The sequence below is a fragment of the Phascolarctos cinereus genome, unplaced genomic scaffold (genome assembly GCF_003287225.1).
Source record: "Phascolarctos cinereus isolate Bilbo 61053 unplaced genomic scaffold, phaCin_HiC Scaffold_3;HRSCAF=262, whole genome shotgun sequence".
NCBI classification, from domain to species: domain Eukaryota; kingdom Metazoa; phylum Chordata; class Mammalia; order Diprotodontia; family Phascolarctidae; genus Phascolarctos; species Phascolarctos cinereus.
This window is the reverse complement of record NW_027555736.1, coordinates 78042181-78062211: the sequence shown is the minus strand read 5'-3', so window position 1 is coordinate 78062211 and position 20031 is coordinate 78042181. Positions and strand designations below refer to the sequence as shown.

The 20031-nt window shown below is 37.0% G+C and overlaps 1 protein-coding gene across 1 annotated transcript in view; it reads left to right on the top strand.

The window, feature by feature from the left end:
* TBC1D12 (TBC1 domain family member 12) overlaps positions 1-20031 on the top strand; it is a 125481-nt gene that overhangs the window by 65277 nt on the left and 40173 nt on the right. Inside the window, 4 exon segments of the mRNA XM_020964091.2 lie at positions 11315-11397; positions 14768-14885; positions 15200-15306; positions 19735-19815. Of these exon segments, the coding sequence (XP_020819750.2) occupies positions 11315-11397; positions 14768-14885; positions 15200-15306; positions 19735-19815 (389 nt within the window).

The window sequence follows — 20031 nt, the reverse complement described above, 5'->3', positions numbered from 1 at the left end:
ATCAAAAGGCCTTACATTTTCTATGTAGTATTCTGCCCTTAGAGTCTCCTACTTCAGAGATGTGGGGTGATGTGTCATCTTATATCTCTTCTTTGGGGCCAAATGTGGTGATTATAATTTTAGATCATTCAGTTTATATTGTTTTGTTGTTCTTTTCACTTCCATTCTTATTATTTTGTATATTGTTTCCCAGATTCTGCTTACTTTACTTTATATCAGTTCATATAAGTTTTCCTATGCTTTTCTTTATTCATCTCATTCATTATTTCTTATAACATAGTAATATAGTCATTATATCATTTTTTATAATACACTAATATTCCAGCACATTGAGATACACACACACACACACACACACACACACACACGCACGTATCTATCTAGATCTGTATATCTCTAACACACACACATACACACACACACTCCTTGTTTAGCTATTCCCTAGTTAATGGGCATCTATTTTGTTTCTAATTATTTGCTACTACAAAAAAATGCTATTATAAATATTTTGATGTCTAAGGAGCCTTTCTTTTTTTTGACCTCTTTGGGATGTATGGCAGGCAGTGGAAGCTCTGGGTCAGAGGGTATGGGCATTTTAGTTACTTTCTTCACGTAATTCTACTTTATTTTTCCATAATGGTTGCAAATTCATAGTTCCACCAACAGCTTGCTGGTGTTCCTATCTTTCTACAACCTGTTCAGTATTGACTATTCGTATCTTTTGTCATCTTTGCTGATTTGCTCAGTATACAGTTAAGCTTTAGGGTTGTTTTACAAGTTGCGTTTCTCTTATAATTAGTTATCTGCCCCGTAGGAGGGTATATTAATGGGGTAAGGAGAGGTGGGTGATACAGCTCTCCCGCATTCATGGGCAAACAGTGAAGAGGTGATTCCTTTAGCTTCTTCTCAAGAAGAGGGCTTCAGGAGAATTCAGGAGAGGAAGCAGAAAGGAGTAATTAAATCAAGGAGAGCTGAAAGAAGTGGTCTCAAGCCTAAACAAGGGTAGATGCCCCACTGAACAACCTCAGTTGTTCAGAACTCAGGAAAAAAGTGTGTAGGAGATTGGGGACCTCAGGGGGGCAGAATATGCATTGGAAGGCTACTTCTGAGAGAGTGTGATGCTTCCATGGATAAAAATCCTGGCCCAGGAAAAGGGTCGTTTAAGCTCCTTTGGGCAGTGACTATCTAGAAGGGAGTTGGGGTAGACATGGAGCCTGTGTAAAGTGTCCTGGTCATTAGTAAGGAGAACAGTTAAGGGGAACAGGAGGGGTAGAATTGCACTGCATGATTTAGAACAGAGGGGAATTGGTACCAAGCATATTGTTTTGTTCAGTATTTCTACCCTTGTGAATTGAATCACACAATTTTCTGATTCTGTTAAGAAGGGGGTGGGACTTGCCTACAAAGAATAAAATTGCAAAATACACTGGAAGGGAAAAGAAGGAAGAAAACAAAGCAAAGCAATACTTCTTAGAAAAAGGTACAATAAAAGGAGAACTAACCAACATATGAAATCGGAGGGGAGAAGACAGAAATTTTGAGCTACTGTACTACTACTAGTAATAGCTGGCATTTATACAGCATGTTCAGATTTGCAAAGCACTTTGAAAATATTATCCTATTTTAGGCTACAACAGCCCTGGGAGCTGGATGCTATTATTATTATTTTCATTTTACAAATGAAGAAACTGAAGCATGCAAGTGAAGTGACTTGCCAGGGTCACAGAGCTAGTAAATAGCTGAATCTGGATTTGAATTTGGGTCTTCTTGACTCTAGGCCTTGTGCTCTGTTTATTGTACCACTCGCTTGCCTCTAACCACTTAATTTAGAGGAGAAAGAGAAAGGGGAAAAGAGAGGAAGAAGCAGAAAACTAAATTTTAAAAAGAAAATTCAACAACTTAAGTAAAACTTCAAACTGGAAGAGCTAGGTATAGTAGGAATAGAGCCCATGGAAATAGAGATGCATCAAATTAGTTCAAGCAAAACCAATTGCAGTGGCAAAGAATTCATTTAAAAGAGGAAGAGAATCAAACATATCTAAGAGGAATGCTAAAGAAACCAAAGGAGAAAAACCCAAACCTCCTTCTCATAATTTTAAATTCTAATTGACTAAACAATATAGTAAAATGAAAGAAAATGGCAGAATAGGTGAGAAAACAAACCACACAATCTGTTCACAAGAAACCCATATGAAAAGCAAGGACTGTCACTCTCACAATGGGAGGCTGGGTCAAAATTCACTATGAATCAGATAAACCCCCAAGTTTCAGTCTTGCCAGATGGACATCAGAGAGCTCCCCCACATTCTTCATTTAAGGAGAATGCTTAGGGGAACCATCTCTTCATTTTTCACCCAGTTGCACTCCTCTGGACATCATCATGCCTCCCCAACTCCTCTCCCTGCCTTCCAGCTTCCTTATATATGTTGTCTTCCACTGTTAGATCGTGTGTTCCTTATGAGCAAGGACAGGCATTCTGGGGTTTGATGCAGTAGGTCCAATGTCATTCCCAAATTCCATTATCCAGAGGGCTTTAACATCTTTCTTGTGGATTCTTTACATTAGACCTCTTCCATGACAGGGGTGAGCACCCTTGCTGAGTTTGTAACTCTTTTTTTATTCCTTACTTGATATTTCATTGAATTAAGGGTTTTTAAAAATATATCTTTTAAGGATTCCTCTATAATTTTGACATGCAGAGGAGGTACTTACTTGTAAAAAAAAAGACCTGTTAGGGTATAGTGTTTCGTTTTACTGAATCCATTAATTTAAAAAACCAAACTATTATAAACACAGTGGGATGTTATATTTTCTTTGGGAATGTGGAGTATTTTTAATGGTCCACTAAAACAAGGACTGATATTGTTTATTTTACTTTTAAATAATATTTTTCCCCAATTACGTGTTAAAACTATTTTTAACTTTTTTTTTTGTCTTAAAGTTTTGAGTTCCAAATTCTAAACCTCCCTCCTTCCCCTTCCCCTTCCACTTCACTGAGATGGTAAGCAATCTTATATAGGTTATACATGTGCAATCATGTAAAGCATTTCCATATTAGTCATTTTGTACAAGAGTTGAACAAAAAAAAAGGAATGAAATAAAGAAAGTGAAAAATAGTATGCTTCAGTCTGTATTCAGATAATATCAGTTCTTTCTCCGGAGGCGGATAGTATGTTTCATCATGAGTCCTTTGGGATTGTTGTGGATCATTGTATTGCCGAGAATAGCTAAGTCATTCACATTTCTTCATCCATACAGTATTGTTGTTATTGTGTACAGTGTTCTCTTGCTTCTGCTCACTTCACTTTGTATCAGTTCATGTAAGAAAGACATATTTTTAATGCTTGTATTCTTCTGGCATAGGTGTATGGGTGTAAATTATTGAATAACATTCTTTCCAAAGAAATGAAAATGAACTTTCTCCAGATGGCATGGTTAGGATGAGCAGGCTGTAGTGCATCAGAAACCAGGGATTTTCAAGGATAGTTGGTACAAGTCAGGGCTTCTTAAATTTTTCACACTCATAACCCCTTTTTGCCCAAGAAATTTTTACATGACCTGTGGTATGTAGGTATATAAAATAGGTATACAAAATCAAACGTTTACTGATCATAAATCATAAAGAAATTTATTTTAAAATAATTCTTTGGCATTCATATAATTTTATCATTTATTAAAGATGAAAGCAAATTTGCATTCTAATGAGATGTATGTACTTGTTTATTTTTACGTTAAAAATTAAATCTTGGCAGAATATTTGATACTGCAGGACGTAGAGTATCTTCAATGTTTTTCAGAGTTGATTGATATTTTGGTTTTATAATTGTCGGTGCTGAGAATGCTGCTTCGCATAAATACGTAGTACAAAATGGCAGAAGAGTGGTTAGAGCCATTTCAGAAATTGTTGGAAATTCTGCCCTAATCCCATGCCAAAATTCACTTAATGATTTTTTTAAGGAAACTCAAGTTTTAAACCTGTCTCGCTTGACAGCTCACCAAATTCTTGAATTTTTGCTTTTGACCACTGCCTCCTTCAGTCCCTTCCCCCTTTTTTATCCCTTTCCCTTTTCTTCCCCTTTAGTCTTACTGCTGCTTCCCTCCCTCCCCCCCTTTTCTTTCCTCCCTCCCTTTTCTTTCCCTTATTCCCTGCTACTGCCTGTAGGGCGAGTTAGATTTCTATACCTAACTGATTATATTATGCCCTTCTTGAGCCAAATCTGATGAGAGTAAGGTTCAAACAGTGCTCCCCCCCTTTTTCCCTCTGCTGTAATAGGATTTTGTGTCTTTTGCTGTAATGTAATTTACCCTTGTCTGCCTCCTCCTTTCTCAGTACATTTTCTAAGATCAGATTGATCCACTTATTTGGATCCATTTAACCCACTTGATTAGATTTTTTTTATCATTACATCAAAGTCAACTAATATCCACCCTCTTTATGTATACTCCTTTAACAAGGTGTAATAACAATACAGTTCTCAAGGGTTGCAAGTCTCATATTCCCTTGTAGGGGTTTAAACAGCCCCCCCCTTAACAACACATTGTATCCTTCTGTCCCATTTACCTTTTTAAGTCCTTCTTGAGTCCTGTACTTGAAGATCAAATTTTTTGTTGAGCTCTGGTCTTTTTATCAGGAAAGTTTGGAAGTCTCCTATTTCATTGAATATCCACCTCCTCCCTTGAAAAATGATGCTCATTTTTGCTGGGTAATTGATCCTTGGCTGCATTCCAAGCTCCTTTGCCTTACAGAATATCATGTTCCATGCCCTGCGGTCTTTTAATGTAGAAGCTGCAAGGTCCTGTGTAATCCTGACTGTGATTCCATGATATTTAAATTGTTTCTTTCTGGCTGCTTGCAGCACCTTCTCTTTCATCTGGTAATTTTGGAATTTTGCTATTATATTTCTTGGCGTTGTCAATTTGGGATCTCTTTCAGGTGGTGATTGGTGGATTCTTTCTATGGTTATTTTCCCTTCTGGTTCTAGGACTTCCAGGCAGTTTTCCTTTATGATTTCCTGAAAGATTTTCAGGTAGTCCAATAATTTTTAAATTGTCTCTCCTGAGTCGATTTTCTAGGTCGGTTGTTTTACTGATGAGGTATTTTACATTTTCATCTATTTTTTCATTTTTTGTTTCTGTTTGACTGATTCTTGCTCTCTCATAGAGACATTAGTTTCCATTTGTCCAATTCTAGTTTTTAACAGATTGTTTTCTTCTGTTAGTTTTTGTACTTCCTTCTTCAACTGGCCAATTGTGTTTTTTAGGGACTTGTTTTCTTCAGTATACTCTTCTGTTAGTTTTTGTACTTCCTTCTTCAACTGGCCAATTGTGTTTTTTAGGGAATTGTTTTCTTCAGTGTACTCTTCTGTTAGTTTTTGTCCTTCCTTCTTCAATTGGCCAATTGTGTTTTTTAGGGACTTGTTTTCTTCAGTGTATTTTTTTCCCAATTGGCCAATTGTATTTTTGAAGGACTCTTCTACCTCTCTCATTTGACTATTAAAATCCTTCTTGAGCTCTTCTAAGAAGGCTTTTTGGGCTTCAGACCAGTTCATATTCCCTTTTGTTGTTGCAGATGTGGGTTTGTTGACAATGTTGTCCTCTTCAGAATTTCTGTCTTGATCTTCACTCTTCTCATAATATGAATCTATGGTACGTTTCTTTTTACTCATGGTGTTTCTTTATTCCCTGGCCTTTAAAGAGATTGAGCTCTCCTGCTGGGGAACAGAGGGCACTGACCCAAGCTTCTTGTGTTGGGAGCCTAGGTCTTGGTCACTGGCTTTGCATACTGGGGCCTCTTATGCTGGAAATTGGAGGCTGTAGGCTTCTGGCAGCTTACCTGTGTTGGGCTGGAATCAGCAAGGCTGGAACTTTCAGGCAATTCTAGGTTGCCTGCTTTTCCTTTCCTTTAGCTTTCTTCAGCTCCTTTTAGATGGGTGCTGCAGGGTATTTATCTGCCTGGGGCCCCCTTCAGTGTTGTCTCCCTTGTTTCTGCTAACGCACTGGGAGATTCCTTTGCGGTGGAGTGCCAACGCACCTGGTGGTTTTCTGAGCTGGTTTCCACTGGTTCCCTTCCTCCTCCCCCTCCCCGCACTTGGAGGTCCAGGTGTTCGTGTTTCCCTGCTCTGCCACCTGGGCTTCAGGATTTCTTCACAATTGGAGGCTTCAGGGCTCCTACAGCTCACCTAATGTTGGGTTGGAATCAGCAAGGCTGGGGCTTTATGAAGCCTTTAGCTTGTTTTCTTCACCTCCTTTCAGATGAATGCTGCTGGGTACTTATCCACCTGGGGCCCCTTGTAGTTCTGCCTCCCTTATTTTTGCTGAGGCACTGGGAGACTCGTTTGCTGGGCTACTGTACTGCTGCTCCCAGTCTTTCTTCTACTTCAGCTGTTCCAGGGTTTTTTTCTGGGGTGGTATTTTCTGGGTTTTCAGAGGTTGATAGGGGAGAGTGAGAGCAATTACCTTTTCACTCTGCCATCTTGGCTCCCGGAAGCGGAAGTCTCTTGAATTTTTAATGGTAGATGACTGACATTTTTTATTTCAACTGAATATGGTTTATGAACCCAACCTAGTTTTTTAGAATCCGAATTTTAAGGGAAGTATTTCTGAAGCTGCATCTCCAGGCACTTCAGATGATCAGTTATAACTCCTATGATTAAATCTTTGGAAAGGTTATTTTCAAGTATAAAATTATCTGTAGCTGTAAATATTTCTAAAGAAACATTTTCTATTCTATTCTTCCATATATTAACATTTTTAGTAAAACTTTCAATTTTGTCTTTTAACATAAATAAGTTATAATTCTTTCCTTGAAGCGACATGTTTAAATCATTGAGTTTTTCCAAAATATCCAACAGAGAACACAGTTTTGAAAGCTGTATCATTATGAAAAAAATTAACAGAATTGCATTTCTACTCAGTCAAAAATACAACTTCGTCTTTCAGTTTCAATAATATGTTTAAACTTTGCCTTCTTGAGAGCCACATGATTCGACATGTTTTCTTTTTCTTGTCAGGGTATACTGCAACCTGGTTGTAAAGACTCTGCTGCATTGTCATCAGCATTTTTACCTTTGATGTCTGAATTTAGCCACTCATAACCTAAAATATTTTTGTCCTAAAACATAAATATTGCTAATACTTTCTCAAATAAATACTAGCTTTCATTTATGAAATTGTATTTGTGCCTAATTTTAAATACTGATGTTTGCATTTACATACAAATACAGTGGTGATAGTAGAGAAATATTATTAAAGAGCTTTTGTCTTTACTTGCTGCAATTAAACACTTATATTTCTGTAAAAGAAGGAGATAACAGCAATTTTAAGAATAAAACATTCTAACACAATACAATCCAAAGATATAATAATTTGATACTTACCTGCTGAGGAATGACAGTGGGAAAATATTAAAAGTCTTTATTTTCTGTAATTAAACTATTATGTTTCTGCAAGAGCAGAAGTATGTACAGTAAAAACACTGCAATTAATAACAAAGTAGTCTCAAATCTCAGCCAAGGTGTTTCTAGCAGTTCATGGGCATTGTGTGGGGTGACGGCATGTGCAGTGCAAAGTGCACACATTGTGTGTTAGAACCAAGGCTGCAGTGAAGTCACGTGATGCAGCATGGCAAGCGCTGCCAGAAACACCTCTGCTTCATTGCATGTTTGATTTTAAATTAATTTTTGGTCGTTGCATATTCAGAAACCATTTACTGTTGCCAAATTTTTTGTAACCCTCACATTCAGTTATGCAACCTCATATTGGGTTGTGACCCACAGTTTCAGAGACGTTGGCATAAATGATATCATCCATGAAACAAAAGAGAAAAAAAAAGATACGGGCCAGTCACTTGGTACAAAGGTGGGGAGAAATCCAATGGACTGCCCAGATAAAAAGAAATTGACAAGGAACTTTATGAGTCATTGATCTATCTGGCACCCTGTGTCCTGTGAGCTTCATTCTTGCCTTACCAGGTGACTGTTGCACGTTTCAGACAGGCTGACACAGAGACATCTTAAGCTTATTGGGGCCAAAATGGAACTCGTTATTTTATATCACAAACCTACCTCCCTTCCAAACTACTATATTTCCATTCTCCTAAGTTTGTAACATCAGCATTATTTTCAGCTCTTCACTCTCTTTTACTGTATATATTTAGTCAGTTGCCAGATCTTGCTGTTTCTGCCTCTACAACAACACTCTACTCCTAGCTTGACCCTCAGCACCACTTGTCTGTACCATTGTGATAGATTTTTAATTGGTTTCCTGTTCATGTCTCTCCCCACAGCTTTAAGGACAGACTTGACTGTGTCACTCATGTTCTTCCTAAATCCTTGTGTCTGACTATGAAATTTTAATTGTACATGCTTTGTATTTTCCATATTCTTTGCCATTCTAGAAGATGTATTAAGTACATCTTTTAGGAGTCGAGGAAGTGGTTAGGCAAGAGGTATTGTAGGCCTAAGTGGTAAAGATTCTTATTAATTTGTGCATTTAGCAGTTGTGAAGCAAAACAGCAGGACATAATCTAGTCTTCTGGAATAGATCATCAGACAGGAGAGGCTTGTCAGACTTTAAGGAATGCTGAACAAAATAGGTTTAGCAGTCAGTTGGTCAGAAGGTACTTAGGGAAAAGCAATCTTAGGACCTTAAAAAATTCCATGATTGAATAGTTTCTCTGAAGAGCCCAGGGAATCATACTTTTCTACCTAGAAGTCTTGGTTATTAGGGTTAGATAATAAATCTAGACAATAAGACTATTTTGTGGCCTGACTTGAAATTTGTCAGAGTATAATAGGTAGTTACAGGGTGTGTTGTAGACTGGTCAAAAATGACATTATACTCAGCAGAGTTTTCTTTTTCAAGGAAATGGGATGGGTCAAGATGAGGTCGGGGTGAAGGGAAGGAAGGGAAGGCATTTTTGTTTGCATACTTTTTATGATTTTTCTTTTTCTTTTTGCATACCAACAAAAAGCAATTTGGACTGTATTGCTTTTGCTGGGAAATTGTCAAATTTTCCCATTTTCTTGAATAGACTGTATAACGAAGTTGTACAGTGAGAGCATAACACTGGCCGTTGCTTTTCTCTACAGCCAGCTGTATAAAACATTAGTGGCCTTTTCAGGCAAATCTCTGGTTACTCTGTGATATGTATTAGAACAGTTGCACTCTGCATAAAACAGATGTTATACTCAGAGGTAATGTATGAAAAATTCAAGACTAATGTTAAAGTAACCAAAAATGGGTTTTCTCTCTGTGTATTTAGGAACTTAAGGGAAATTTGGCTAATTATTTTATCTCATCTGGATCTCAGTTTCTTTATCTGTAAAATGAGTTGTTGCAGCAGATGATGTTTAAGGTTCCTTTCAGTTCTAACATAATATTTGATGTGATTTTATTTTGTGATTCAGTTAAAGAGACCTGATAAAAGTCAGCTAGAGAAAGCTTCTTCTCCATCACCCTTTTGAAATGCAATAATAATAATAGCCTATAGTTATGTAGCACTTTATAATTAAAAGTGATTTGTTTGCATTGTCTCATTTGATTTTCATGACAACCATGTGTGAGATGTAGTATAAATGTTGCTGTGCCATTTTATAGATAAGAAGCTTTGGCTCACAGAAGCTAAGTCTGTGACACGAATACAGTGTCATGTGAATTACCTGAGACAGTCAATAATTTTGATGTTGCTGTGCCATTTTATAGATAAGAAGCTTTGGCTCACAGAAGCTAAGTCTGTGACACGAATACAGTGTCATGTGAATTACCTGAGACAGTCAATAATTTTGATGTGGTTTTAGTTTATGTCAGTAGTAGTGATACATAACTTGTTTATACTGGCAAGAGAGTCTCTCAGAATATCTTACTTTGACCAGATGAAACCAGAACAATGTTTAGTCTTGTCTGCTTAAGTACTGGATTTTGTGCTATGCATTCATTTTAGTGCTCTATTTTGTTAGTTTTAATTCTGTGTCTTTCAAGAATAGCTATTTTTTTCCAAGGAAAAGTATAAAAATTGTAGCTCTTAAAAGCACACTTTAATGACTGTTAGAGATACTGCCACAGCTGTTGCTGTGGGGAAGTCAGGAATTTTAAGATTCATTCAACCCTGCAATGAAAGAGAGTCAGTCACACTTAAATGCAAGGGAAAATTTGTCAAAAATGAAAAACACCACCAACTGCTGACAAATTATTTATATAAAAGAGCCTAAGTTATCCTCAAGTAACAAGCAAAGAGGGACCTGGAGGCTGGAGGAGGAGGGGGGAATATTATTGATTCCTTTACAGTGTACTGTAAGTTTATTGACATTGAAAGAACAGGAAGAATGTGGTGAGTGAAAAAACAATTTCAGATCATTGCTGTGAAGAAGAGTCACTTATTAAGGGCAAGACAAAAGTGTGTAAAAAGATGACTGTAGACTGGAGGAAAAGTAATTTTGATAGCTAAGACTCATTCATTCAAAGCTCAGAAAACCATTGTCAAAAGTTAGCATCTTCATAAGCCTGTAAATGTAAGTAATCAGAAGTGTTTTGGGGAACTTTTTACTTCCTGTGGTCTTGGAAGTCTTATCTTCATTCATGGGAGGATGATCTTTGACAAGTATACTGATAATGCTGAGAAGAAGAATTGCTCCAGAATTACAGCTCTTCCCAAATGGAGATAGCCTGGCACCATGCCACATGCCACGAGAGGTCCAGGCACTTATCCAAGACATGGCGATTAGACTGAGAACTCTCTTGAGTTAAACCTCATTAAAAACCTAAGGGTTTTAAATCAGGGCTAGACTGGAAAAAAAAAGACTTTTTGGTGCATATATGTTTAATAACCCATGCGATAAAAGGATAGTTTCATGATGAATTAAATAATAGATATCAGAGTTTGTGACCATAGTGCCAAATTGTGTAAAATAAGTGATGGTAGCAAAAAGACATATTGCTGAAAGTTTTTTAAAGATGTAAAAAGTTGGATATTTGTTTTGATAGATTTATTTGAATTTGTTCCAGTTAATATGAACATTACTGTAAGTGAAAGGACTCCAAATTCAGTGTTGTTTCCTGAAATAGCATGCTGCCTCTCATTGATTCAATAAATAAAAAGCTAGGCTATATGTATTATATAATAAGTGGCACATTTGTAATACAAATGAAATTTAGATAGTCAACTTTTGAATCAGAAAAAATTGTAACTAAGATATGAAACATATATAGTGTATAAATTGGCCTTTCTATAATCCTTGCCTTAAAAAAGGGAAAGATTAACACATCAAAAGTCAATCTTTTAAAAAGAATTGACTGACTCTAGCATTTTATTTTTCAGAAATCTTCCTGCCAAATCAGTTGAAGAAGCTTTACGTCATAGACAAGAATATGATGAAATGGTGGCTGAGGCTAAAAAGCGAGGTATGAACTTATCAGAATTTAAATCAGTTTTGCATAATTGATTCATTGATTTGTTTAAATCAGTGAATTAAGAATAAGATGTCCACCAAAAATACATTAAAATTTGATCGATACTTTATCTGAAGTGATTTTTTTATCTGAATGCCCAATAGTTGTGCTTTTTACTTATTTTATTGGTACCTTAAAATAGTTTATTAACTTTAGTTCAGCTTTAATTGAGGGAATGCTGTGGTAACTATTAAAAACCTAGGTGAAGAACATAGTACCTTTTTGTAATCATATCTGACATTTCAGCTGTGTTAAAGATTTTTCAGGGAAAATTGGGGAGCAGATACACTTCCCGTTTCCACAAAGGTACTTGTTTATTTTATTAAAAGAAATAGTAGTTCATATTGTTGTTACTGCTGTCTTTATCTATAAACTTCCATGATTTTCATCTCTGTTGTAGTTTTATCTTTTTGGTATTTTGAAATTGAATTACTTTAAGTATTGAATGGTTTAGGAAGAACTTTTAAGTGGGAATATAATTGAATTTGGAAATAGTTGAGCTAAAATTGCTTTACTATCTTTGACGCTTTCCAAAAAATATTTTCTTGTCTCCATAATTCCAGTTGTTGAAGCTGCTGTCACTTTTCATTGCAGCCTCTTTTTCTAAAATGTGATACTAGTAATAGTAATGTTATTTCTTATACAAACAGTATTATTTACTAAATGTTAATTTAGTCTCTAGATGACAACTCACATTAATTTTTTTGGGGGGGTTGAGGCAGTCAGGGTTAAGTAACTTGCCTAGGGTCACACAGCTAGTAAGTGTCAAATGTCTGAGGCCGTATTTGAACTCAGTTCCATCTGACTTCAGGGCCGGTGCTCTATTCACTGTACCATCTAGTTGCCCCTAATGAATGACTTACATAAAATTTTAAATTGTCAGGGGAGATGTGTTTAGGATCCATGTTGTTCTTGGGACAGGCATCTCTTAGTTGAGAGCATAACTTCCTTGCCTATCTCATCCTTTACAACTCATATGAAATAAAGATGTTCACAAAAATTGCTGTGAAGGAGGTAAGGGAGGCATTATTATTATCCCCATTTTACAGGTATGAAAACTTAGATTCAGGATGGTTATGACTTGTCCAAGATCTCACAGCTATAAGTGGAACAGCTGGGACTAGATTGCTGGCTTTCTGATTCCTAGTTCAGTGTCCCTTTCAGTTTCCTATTGCTGTAGCAATACCAGAACTTAATTATCCTAGTAACACCTGCTCATGGCTTTTGTGAAACTTGTGAAAGTACGGCGTCCCCCCTCCCCCCATATACATAATAAAATGTTTTTAATCTTAAAATAATTATTGGTTTTCCATCATTAAATATGAAGTGCGTACTGTGTACCAACTATTGTGCTAAGCACTGAGGATACAAATCTGTATAAAAACAAATACAGTCAATCCCCAAGTAGTTTATAATCTGTTGGGAAAAGACAACATACAAAAAGGAAGCTGAAGAGGAGGGGAGGGGGAAGAAGGTACCTGATGGTGGGGCATGATGGAAGAGGGCCAAAGAAGTCCAAAAGCAGTGTAGCTGGTGGGAAATGTGGAGAACATCAATTCTGAGCCCCCTTTTTAAATAGAGGCTCTGGAGCTCATGGCCCTACCCTCCAGTCAGAGGGGCAGAAGGGACTTATGAGATGTGAGGACCAGGCAGATTCAGTTTTGCAGGATAATGAGATTTTCCCATGATGAGTTTCCTGGGGTAGGAAAGCATGATGGAGAGGGCCAGAGAAGTTCAAAAGCAGTGAAGCTGGTGGGAAATGTGGAGAAAACCTGTGCTGAGGTTATGTGAAGTTAATAATTACTCCTGATTACTTAAAATTCATTTTTCTGTACATATTTGCAACATTTCCAATATTGAATTCCTAAATGTATGCTGCTCAACAAATAACACCATTAAATTTATAGTTACTTTTTCATTTCTACTATTTAATAAAGTAGTCATCAATGAGTAGAAGATCCTAGTAACCCTTGTTCTAGTGTCTTGTTTTAGTTAATCAAGAGAAAAAAATGAGAGTATAGTAATAATTTATTATAATTGATTTTTTTCCAGACCTGTGATTCATTCATGTATGGAAATCCTACAGTGCAAATTCCTTCCACCAGTGGAAGATAATCAGCTAGTTTATAAATTATAGTATTAGAGATTTGCATGGGGTACTATGATTTTTAAGCAAATTGCCCAGGATCACACCCTAGAATGTGTCAAGGACAAGATTTGGACGTAGGACTGGGTCCCTTTTTTCAAGACTAGTTTGTTATCTGCTAGGCTTTGTTCCTCATTATTGTTATAATAATCTCACTTTTATCTAGTACATTATAGTTTACAAAGAAGTGGGGATATAGAGACTTAAAAAATATTGTGCTGGTGATGGGTGTGTGTGTTTCAAGTATACTTTGTGTTACCGATTTTGAACTTTACACATTTTGTGTAATCAAAGAGAAATCTTTAAAAAAAAAACCCAAACAACAACAAAAAAGTGGTAAACATACCAGTTTAGTTGTATGATGGTTTTAATGTCATTGACTTACTGAACTCTGTGTAATTCTAGTAAAAAGTTGTATATCAGTGTAAAAGAAGGGTATCTTCTTAAGGAAGTTACTTTTTTTTTTTTGCTTTTGCTTTTTGGTGAGGCAGTTGGGGTTAAGTGACTTGCCCAAGGTCACATAGCTAGTAAGTGTCAGATGTCTGAGGTTGGATTTGAACTTAGGTCCACCTGACTCCAGGGCCATAGCTGTATCCATTGTGCCAGCTAGCTGCCCCAGGAAGTTACATTTTTAATAGATATTTTTTAATGTCTTTTGTGTTTTTTTTTTGGGGCCTACATTTTCCCTGTTCATTCCTCCCAGTGAGTCAGCCTTTATAATGTAGAATTAGGAAGCTATATTATTAAAATTATCCTTGGTACTTTTGGTCCTTTGATAAACAAATTTGTAGATGTCGATTTTTTTTTTAAGTCCAGGAGAGAAGAGAACAGTATATAACATAGTTGAAAAAATGTTACACTTACAAGAAGCCTGGTTTCTAATCCCAGCTCTGCCCTTAACAAGCTATGTGACCTTGGACTTAGTCACTTAATATCACTGAGCTTCAGTTTCTTTTAAAATGAAAGTATTAGACTAGATGTTTTCTTAGCTTCCTTCCACTGCTAGTTATGAAATGCTAAATATTATGAAAATTGAATATTTTTCTCTTTACTCCTGTAATCAGAAAACTTTAAAAAACTGCAGCTTTATAGAGTTAGAAGTAACTTTTATTATAAAGTTAGAGAGTTTTAAAATGGCTTATTTAAAATGATTAAGTTCTTTAATGTTTAATGCAGAAATCAAAGAAGCACATAAAAGAAAACAAATAATGAAAGAACGGTTTAAACAAGAAGAAAATATCGCAAGTGCGATGGTGATATGGGTCAATGAGATACTACCAAATTGGGAAGGAATGTAAGTAAGCAGAATTTCCTGTAAATAATATATTTTATGCATCTTATTTCCAGTTTTTCCTTGTTTCTCATCTGTCTTTTGACTCTAGCTATGTAGTTTGAATCCAGCCATAATTATAGAACACAATTCTCAAAAATAATCACTGCTCCCCTTTGAAATGCTATACTTTTGTAGGTTTTTGTCCTTTGATAACATGAAATCTAAAGAATGAATGCATTGCATTCTTCCCAAAAGTTGTAGACTCCGTAAGTCATGATGTAACTATTAGTTTCGCTATTAAATAACATTCTCTTTTTTTTCTTCTTTATTTCAAGGCGTGGGACAAGAAGAGTTCGAGAATTGTGGTGGCAAGGACTGCCCCCTAGTGTTCGTGGGAAAGTATGGAGTCTCGCTGTGGGAAATGAACTCAATATCACTCCTGGTTTGTATTTCATGTTCCCACATATACCAGTATATATGATATCAGTAATATTTTGTTTGTTCAGTTAAATTCAAAGGACATTAAGCATTTGCTATACATTACATACTATTCTAGGCACTGGGGATACAAAGATTGAAGCAGGATGCAGTCTCTGCCCTCAGAGAATTTGTAATTTAGTTGGGAAAGGAGGTGGGGTAGAGGTGGGTAGGAGTATAGATTTAAATATCCTATAGCACCATTCTTATTTTTTAGTTGAGGAAACTGAAATGGAAAGTGCCTTGCTCAAGATCATAAGTGATCATGACAGGAGATGTGAAGCCAGGTTCTCTTGACTGCAAATTCAGTGTTTTATTTATTTGTTTGTTTGTTTATTTAAACTGCAGTGTATTCTCCAGTTAGAGTGTGAACTCCTTGAGAGCAGGAATTGTCTTGATTTTCCTATTTAAATATGCCTAAGCATTTAAGTGCTTAGGATATAGTAAGCACTTAACACTAGAAGGACTAGAATTTTGAGAATATCTCCAAGAACAGAGCAGATTTTTGTGTCAGTTGCTGTGCTTGGCTCTTCTGATTTAATAAAGGCTTTTTCATTCATTCATAAAGCCAATTACAATATCATAAGTACAGAAGGTGTCCAGACAGTGGTATTTGAGGCTTAAGATGGGTAAGATCACATATCTTGAAAGCTAGAGTAACTTTTCAGAGATGGAAAACATCAGAAGTAGAACTTGAAAGATTTCAGCAGGTCAAGATGGGGAAGGCCATCATTTCAAACCTGAAGGATAGTGTACATAGGCACGGAAGAAAAGGGCAGGAAAAGATTAAGGAGGAGCTGGTCATGCATGAATAGGAAAAGTAGGTAATAAAGCTGGAGAGGCATTCTCGAGGCCAATGAGTACCACACTGAAGAGCCCATATTCTATTTACTAAGCAGTTTGAATGTGTTGGAGGTTTTTAGATGTAGAAATGATATGATCAGGCTTTTGCAATAAGAAGATTTCTTTGACAGCCATGGGAAACATGAGTTAGAGAGGGGAGAATAAGAGGCAAGGACAGTAGTTAAGAAGCTGTTATAAAATCCGGCCTCAGACCAAACACTTGACACTTACTAGCTGTGTGACCCTGGGCAAGTCACTTAACCCCAATTGCCTTTAAAAAAAAAAAAGCTGTTGTAAAAGTCCATGTAAGAGGTAATGAAGTCTGGGATAGTGGCAGTTAGTGGAAAGGGAAGCAAGAATGTCAGAGATTATAAAGGTAGCTCTCACCTTCTTCTGTTCATACAATGAAGGAGGGCTTCTTTGATGAGAGTTTCACAAGTGATAACCCATAGTAGAATGTTTGCCATCCCACAATTGACTGAAGGCTGTAAGGAATGCAGTATTTCACTGTACCCTTGGTAGGCTTCTAGGCCATCACTCCTACTAGATTCACTTTCTTTTCTTCCTAATATTGACCCAGTAGTTAACCAGTTTAACCTTATATTTTCCTTTGCTCTCAGATCCCTCACACCCTTGTCCTAATGTCCCTCATCCCTTCCCACAATCCATCCATGGATCTGCTTCCTCCATTCCTGCTCATGTATTGATGATGTGTGTTCAAGGAAGTTACAGATGGTGCTGACTGAGTCCACTACAAGTTTGTTATTTAATTTCAATTGATGCTTCACTGCAGCCCTTTTTCCTACTCCTTCACTCCATCTTGCCTTATTCTTTATCCCACTCCCCTTCCTGAGTTGTTCTTTTCAAGCCTCCTACACCACCCTTCCCAACCCTTTTAGCAGAGGACCTCAACTCCTACTTTACTGAGAAAACAGAGTACATTCACCTGATAACTTCCTCTTCTCCTCCTTTTCTATCAAAATACCTAGACATCATTCCCTTATTCTCTCCTCCTAATTTCTCCAGTTTCTGAAGTATCTAGTCCTCTTGCCAGGACCAGATCCTCTGTGTAGTCTTGATCCTCTTCCCTTTTTTATCTCCTCCAGCAAATTGCATCCATAATCTTACTGCCAAGCCTCATCTTTAATTTCTCCCTTTTTACTGACTCTTTCCTTGTTGCCATTGAACATGCTCATAGTTCCCCTGTCATGAAAAAAATTTTGTCGTCTGACTTTATACTTTATCTTATCAATCACTTGATCTCTTCAAAATTACTAATTCTGTATCTGGTGACTTTTTTCAGAGTTCATCCTTATTCAGTTCTGTATTTGACACTTGTCAACTCCTTTGGGCTCCTGGGCACCCTCTGAGTTTTCATGGCACCACTCCTGGTTCTCTTACTACGTGTGTGGCTTCTCCTTCATGTTCTGCTTCTTTGGATCATTACCTATCTTGTGGGTATACTCTAACACTGTCTTGGGACCTCTTCTCTTCTTTCTCTATATTCAGTCTCCTGGTGATCTGATCATCTCCTGTGGTTGGATTATCTTCTCTATGCAGACAATTCCCTGGAGCTAGCATGATACCTGCCTCTGATGCTCACCAAATGTATGACCTTGAACATATCGCTTAACCTCCCTGGGTTTCAGTTTCCTCATCTGTAATAAAAATGAAGGGGGTGGATTAGATGGTGTCTGAGGTCCCTTTTAGCCCTGAATCTGTATTCCCATGGTCCTAATTTCTCTTTTGAGCTCCAGTCCCATATCACCAACTGTCATACTGGATCTCCTGTGGTGTCTAAACTCAATATGTTCAAAACAGAACTCATTATCTTTCCTTTTCAAAACCCATCCCTCTTCCAAATTTCCCTGTTTCTATCAAGCGCACCATCATCCTTCTGTTCACTCAGGTTCATAACCTCTGAGTCATCTTTGACTGCACATCATATCCAGTCGCCAAGTTTTGACAATTCTACTATATCTCCACAATATCTTTTGAGCCTTTCCCCCTCTGTCTAACTCTAGTTTAGGTTCTTGTCATCTCTCCTCTTGATTAATGAAAGTCTCCTTAGTGGTCTCATCTCAAGTCTCTCTCTTTGCTGTTCTGTCCTTCACGCATTTCCCAAAGTGATTGCTCTAAAGTGTAAATATCACTCTGTCCTCTACTGAAAATTAAAATAGTTAAGATTTACATGTCACTTCAAGATTTACAAAATAATTTACCTATCTTTTTGATAACAAACTGATCAATAAACAACAATAGCTTCTTTTTTTCTTTATAACCAAATGTAAAATACTCCTTGTGGCATTTAAAACCCTTCGTGGTTTGGCTCTAACCTGTCTTTTTAGAATTATTATACATTTTTTCCCTGAATACACTGTATGATCCAGCTAGACTGGCTGTCCAGGGACTGCTTCATCTCCTTATGCCTTTGCGTTGGATTCCCTACCTTGCGCTTAGAATGTTCTCCTTATCTCTGCATCTTAGAACCCCTGCTTTCCTTCAGAGCTAAGGGCAGGCACCACTTTCTGCATGAAGCCATTCCTGACGAGCTCGGACATCGTTTTACACGCATTCTTATTTATGTACATGTTGATTCTTCCTTATAGAATCATGTCCTCCTCTTGCACTTGGAAGGTTTTTTGTCTTTTCATCACCTAGCACTGCGCCTGGCACTTAATAGTTGCTTAATCAAGAGGCATTTAGTAAGTTCTTCCTATGTGCCTGGCACTGTGCTAGGGACTGGGAATAGAAAGATGAAAACAATTGCGGTCCCTTCCCTCCAAGAAGTTAAAGTGTAACCACATTGGTCAATTAATTAATTGGCTGATGGTAGTTTGAGGGAGTCTTTTCAAATAGCCAAAGACTACCTAACAAACCAAAATATTAATAATGGCTAACATTTAAATAGCACTTTGAGGGTTGCCGGATACTTTACACATATTTGTATGTATCTTATTTGATTCTCAAAACAATCTTGTGAAGTAGGTGGTATTATTATTCACATTTTACAGATGAAGAAACAGGTTGAGAAATGTTAAAGAATTTGCCCGGGGTCATACTGCAGTGTCTGAAGCAGTATTTAAACTCAGTTGTTGCTCACTTCAGGTCCAGCTCTCTATCAATTGAGCTACCCAGCTTCATGAATTGTTGGTAATTTCCTGTAGGCGATAGTAGTGTCCATTGGGTGACCACGAGACAGGCAGAAGACATGCACGTCAGCTGTAACCCCTTCTGCTTTGTAAGTGCTCTTTCAGCAGCAGCCTGTTTGATTGTTTCTGGTGTTCCATTGCATGGGCATCTGGCACAGTTCTCTGTGTATTGTTAAGTACTTACTGGATTCTTGTTGGATGACTGAATGTGTAAGTCAGAGAGGATTGTGGAAACGAAGGGCTTTAGCAATTACATCACTGTTGGACTAGGAAAGTTTCAATTTCTTATCTACTGTCATAAATGTGAGGTTATTGAGTAAGTATTTGAATATAAGTGTTTCATTCTTGTTATTTGGTCTTAAACTTTGTTTTTGCTTGTCTGTATTTTTCTTTTGCAGAACTTTATGAAATTTTCCTCTCCAGAGCAAAGGAACGATGGAAAAGCTTCAGTGAAACAAGTACAGAGAATGATGTAGAAGGTGTGTCTTTGTCAAGTGTCAGATTATTTTAGTTATGTTGTTAGCATGAGTTTTTGTTGTTGTCATTGATGCAATATTAATATATTTGTGTAGCACTTTTTCATTTGATCCTTTTATAACCCTATAGGGAAAGGAAGACATTAATATCCTTGTTTCTCAGGTGTAGAAACTGAGAGAGATGCCTAGCCTTGGAACTTTTGAAATCATCTTTCAAAA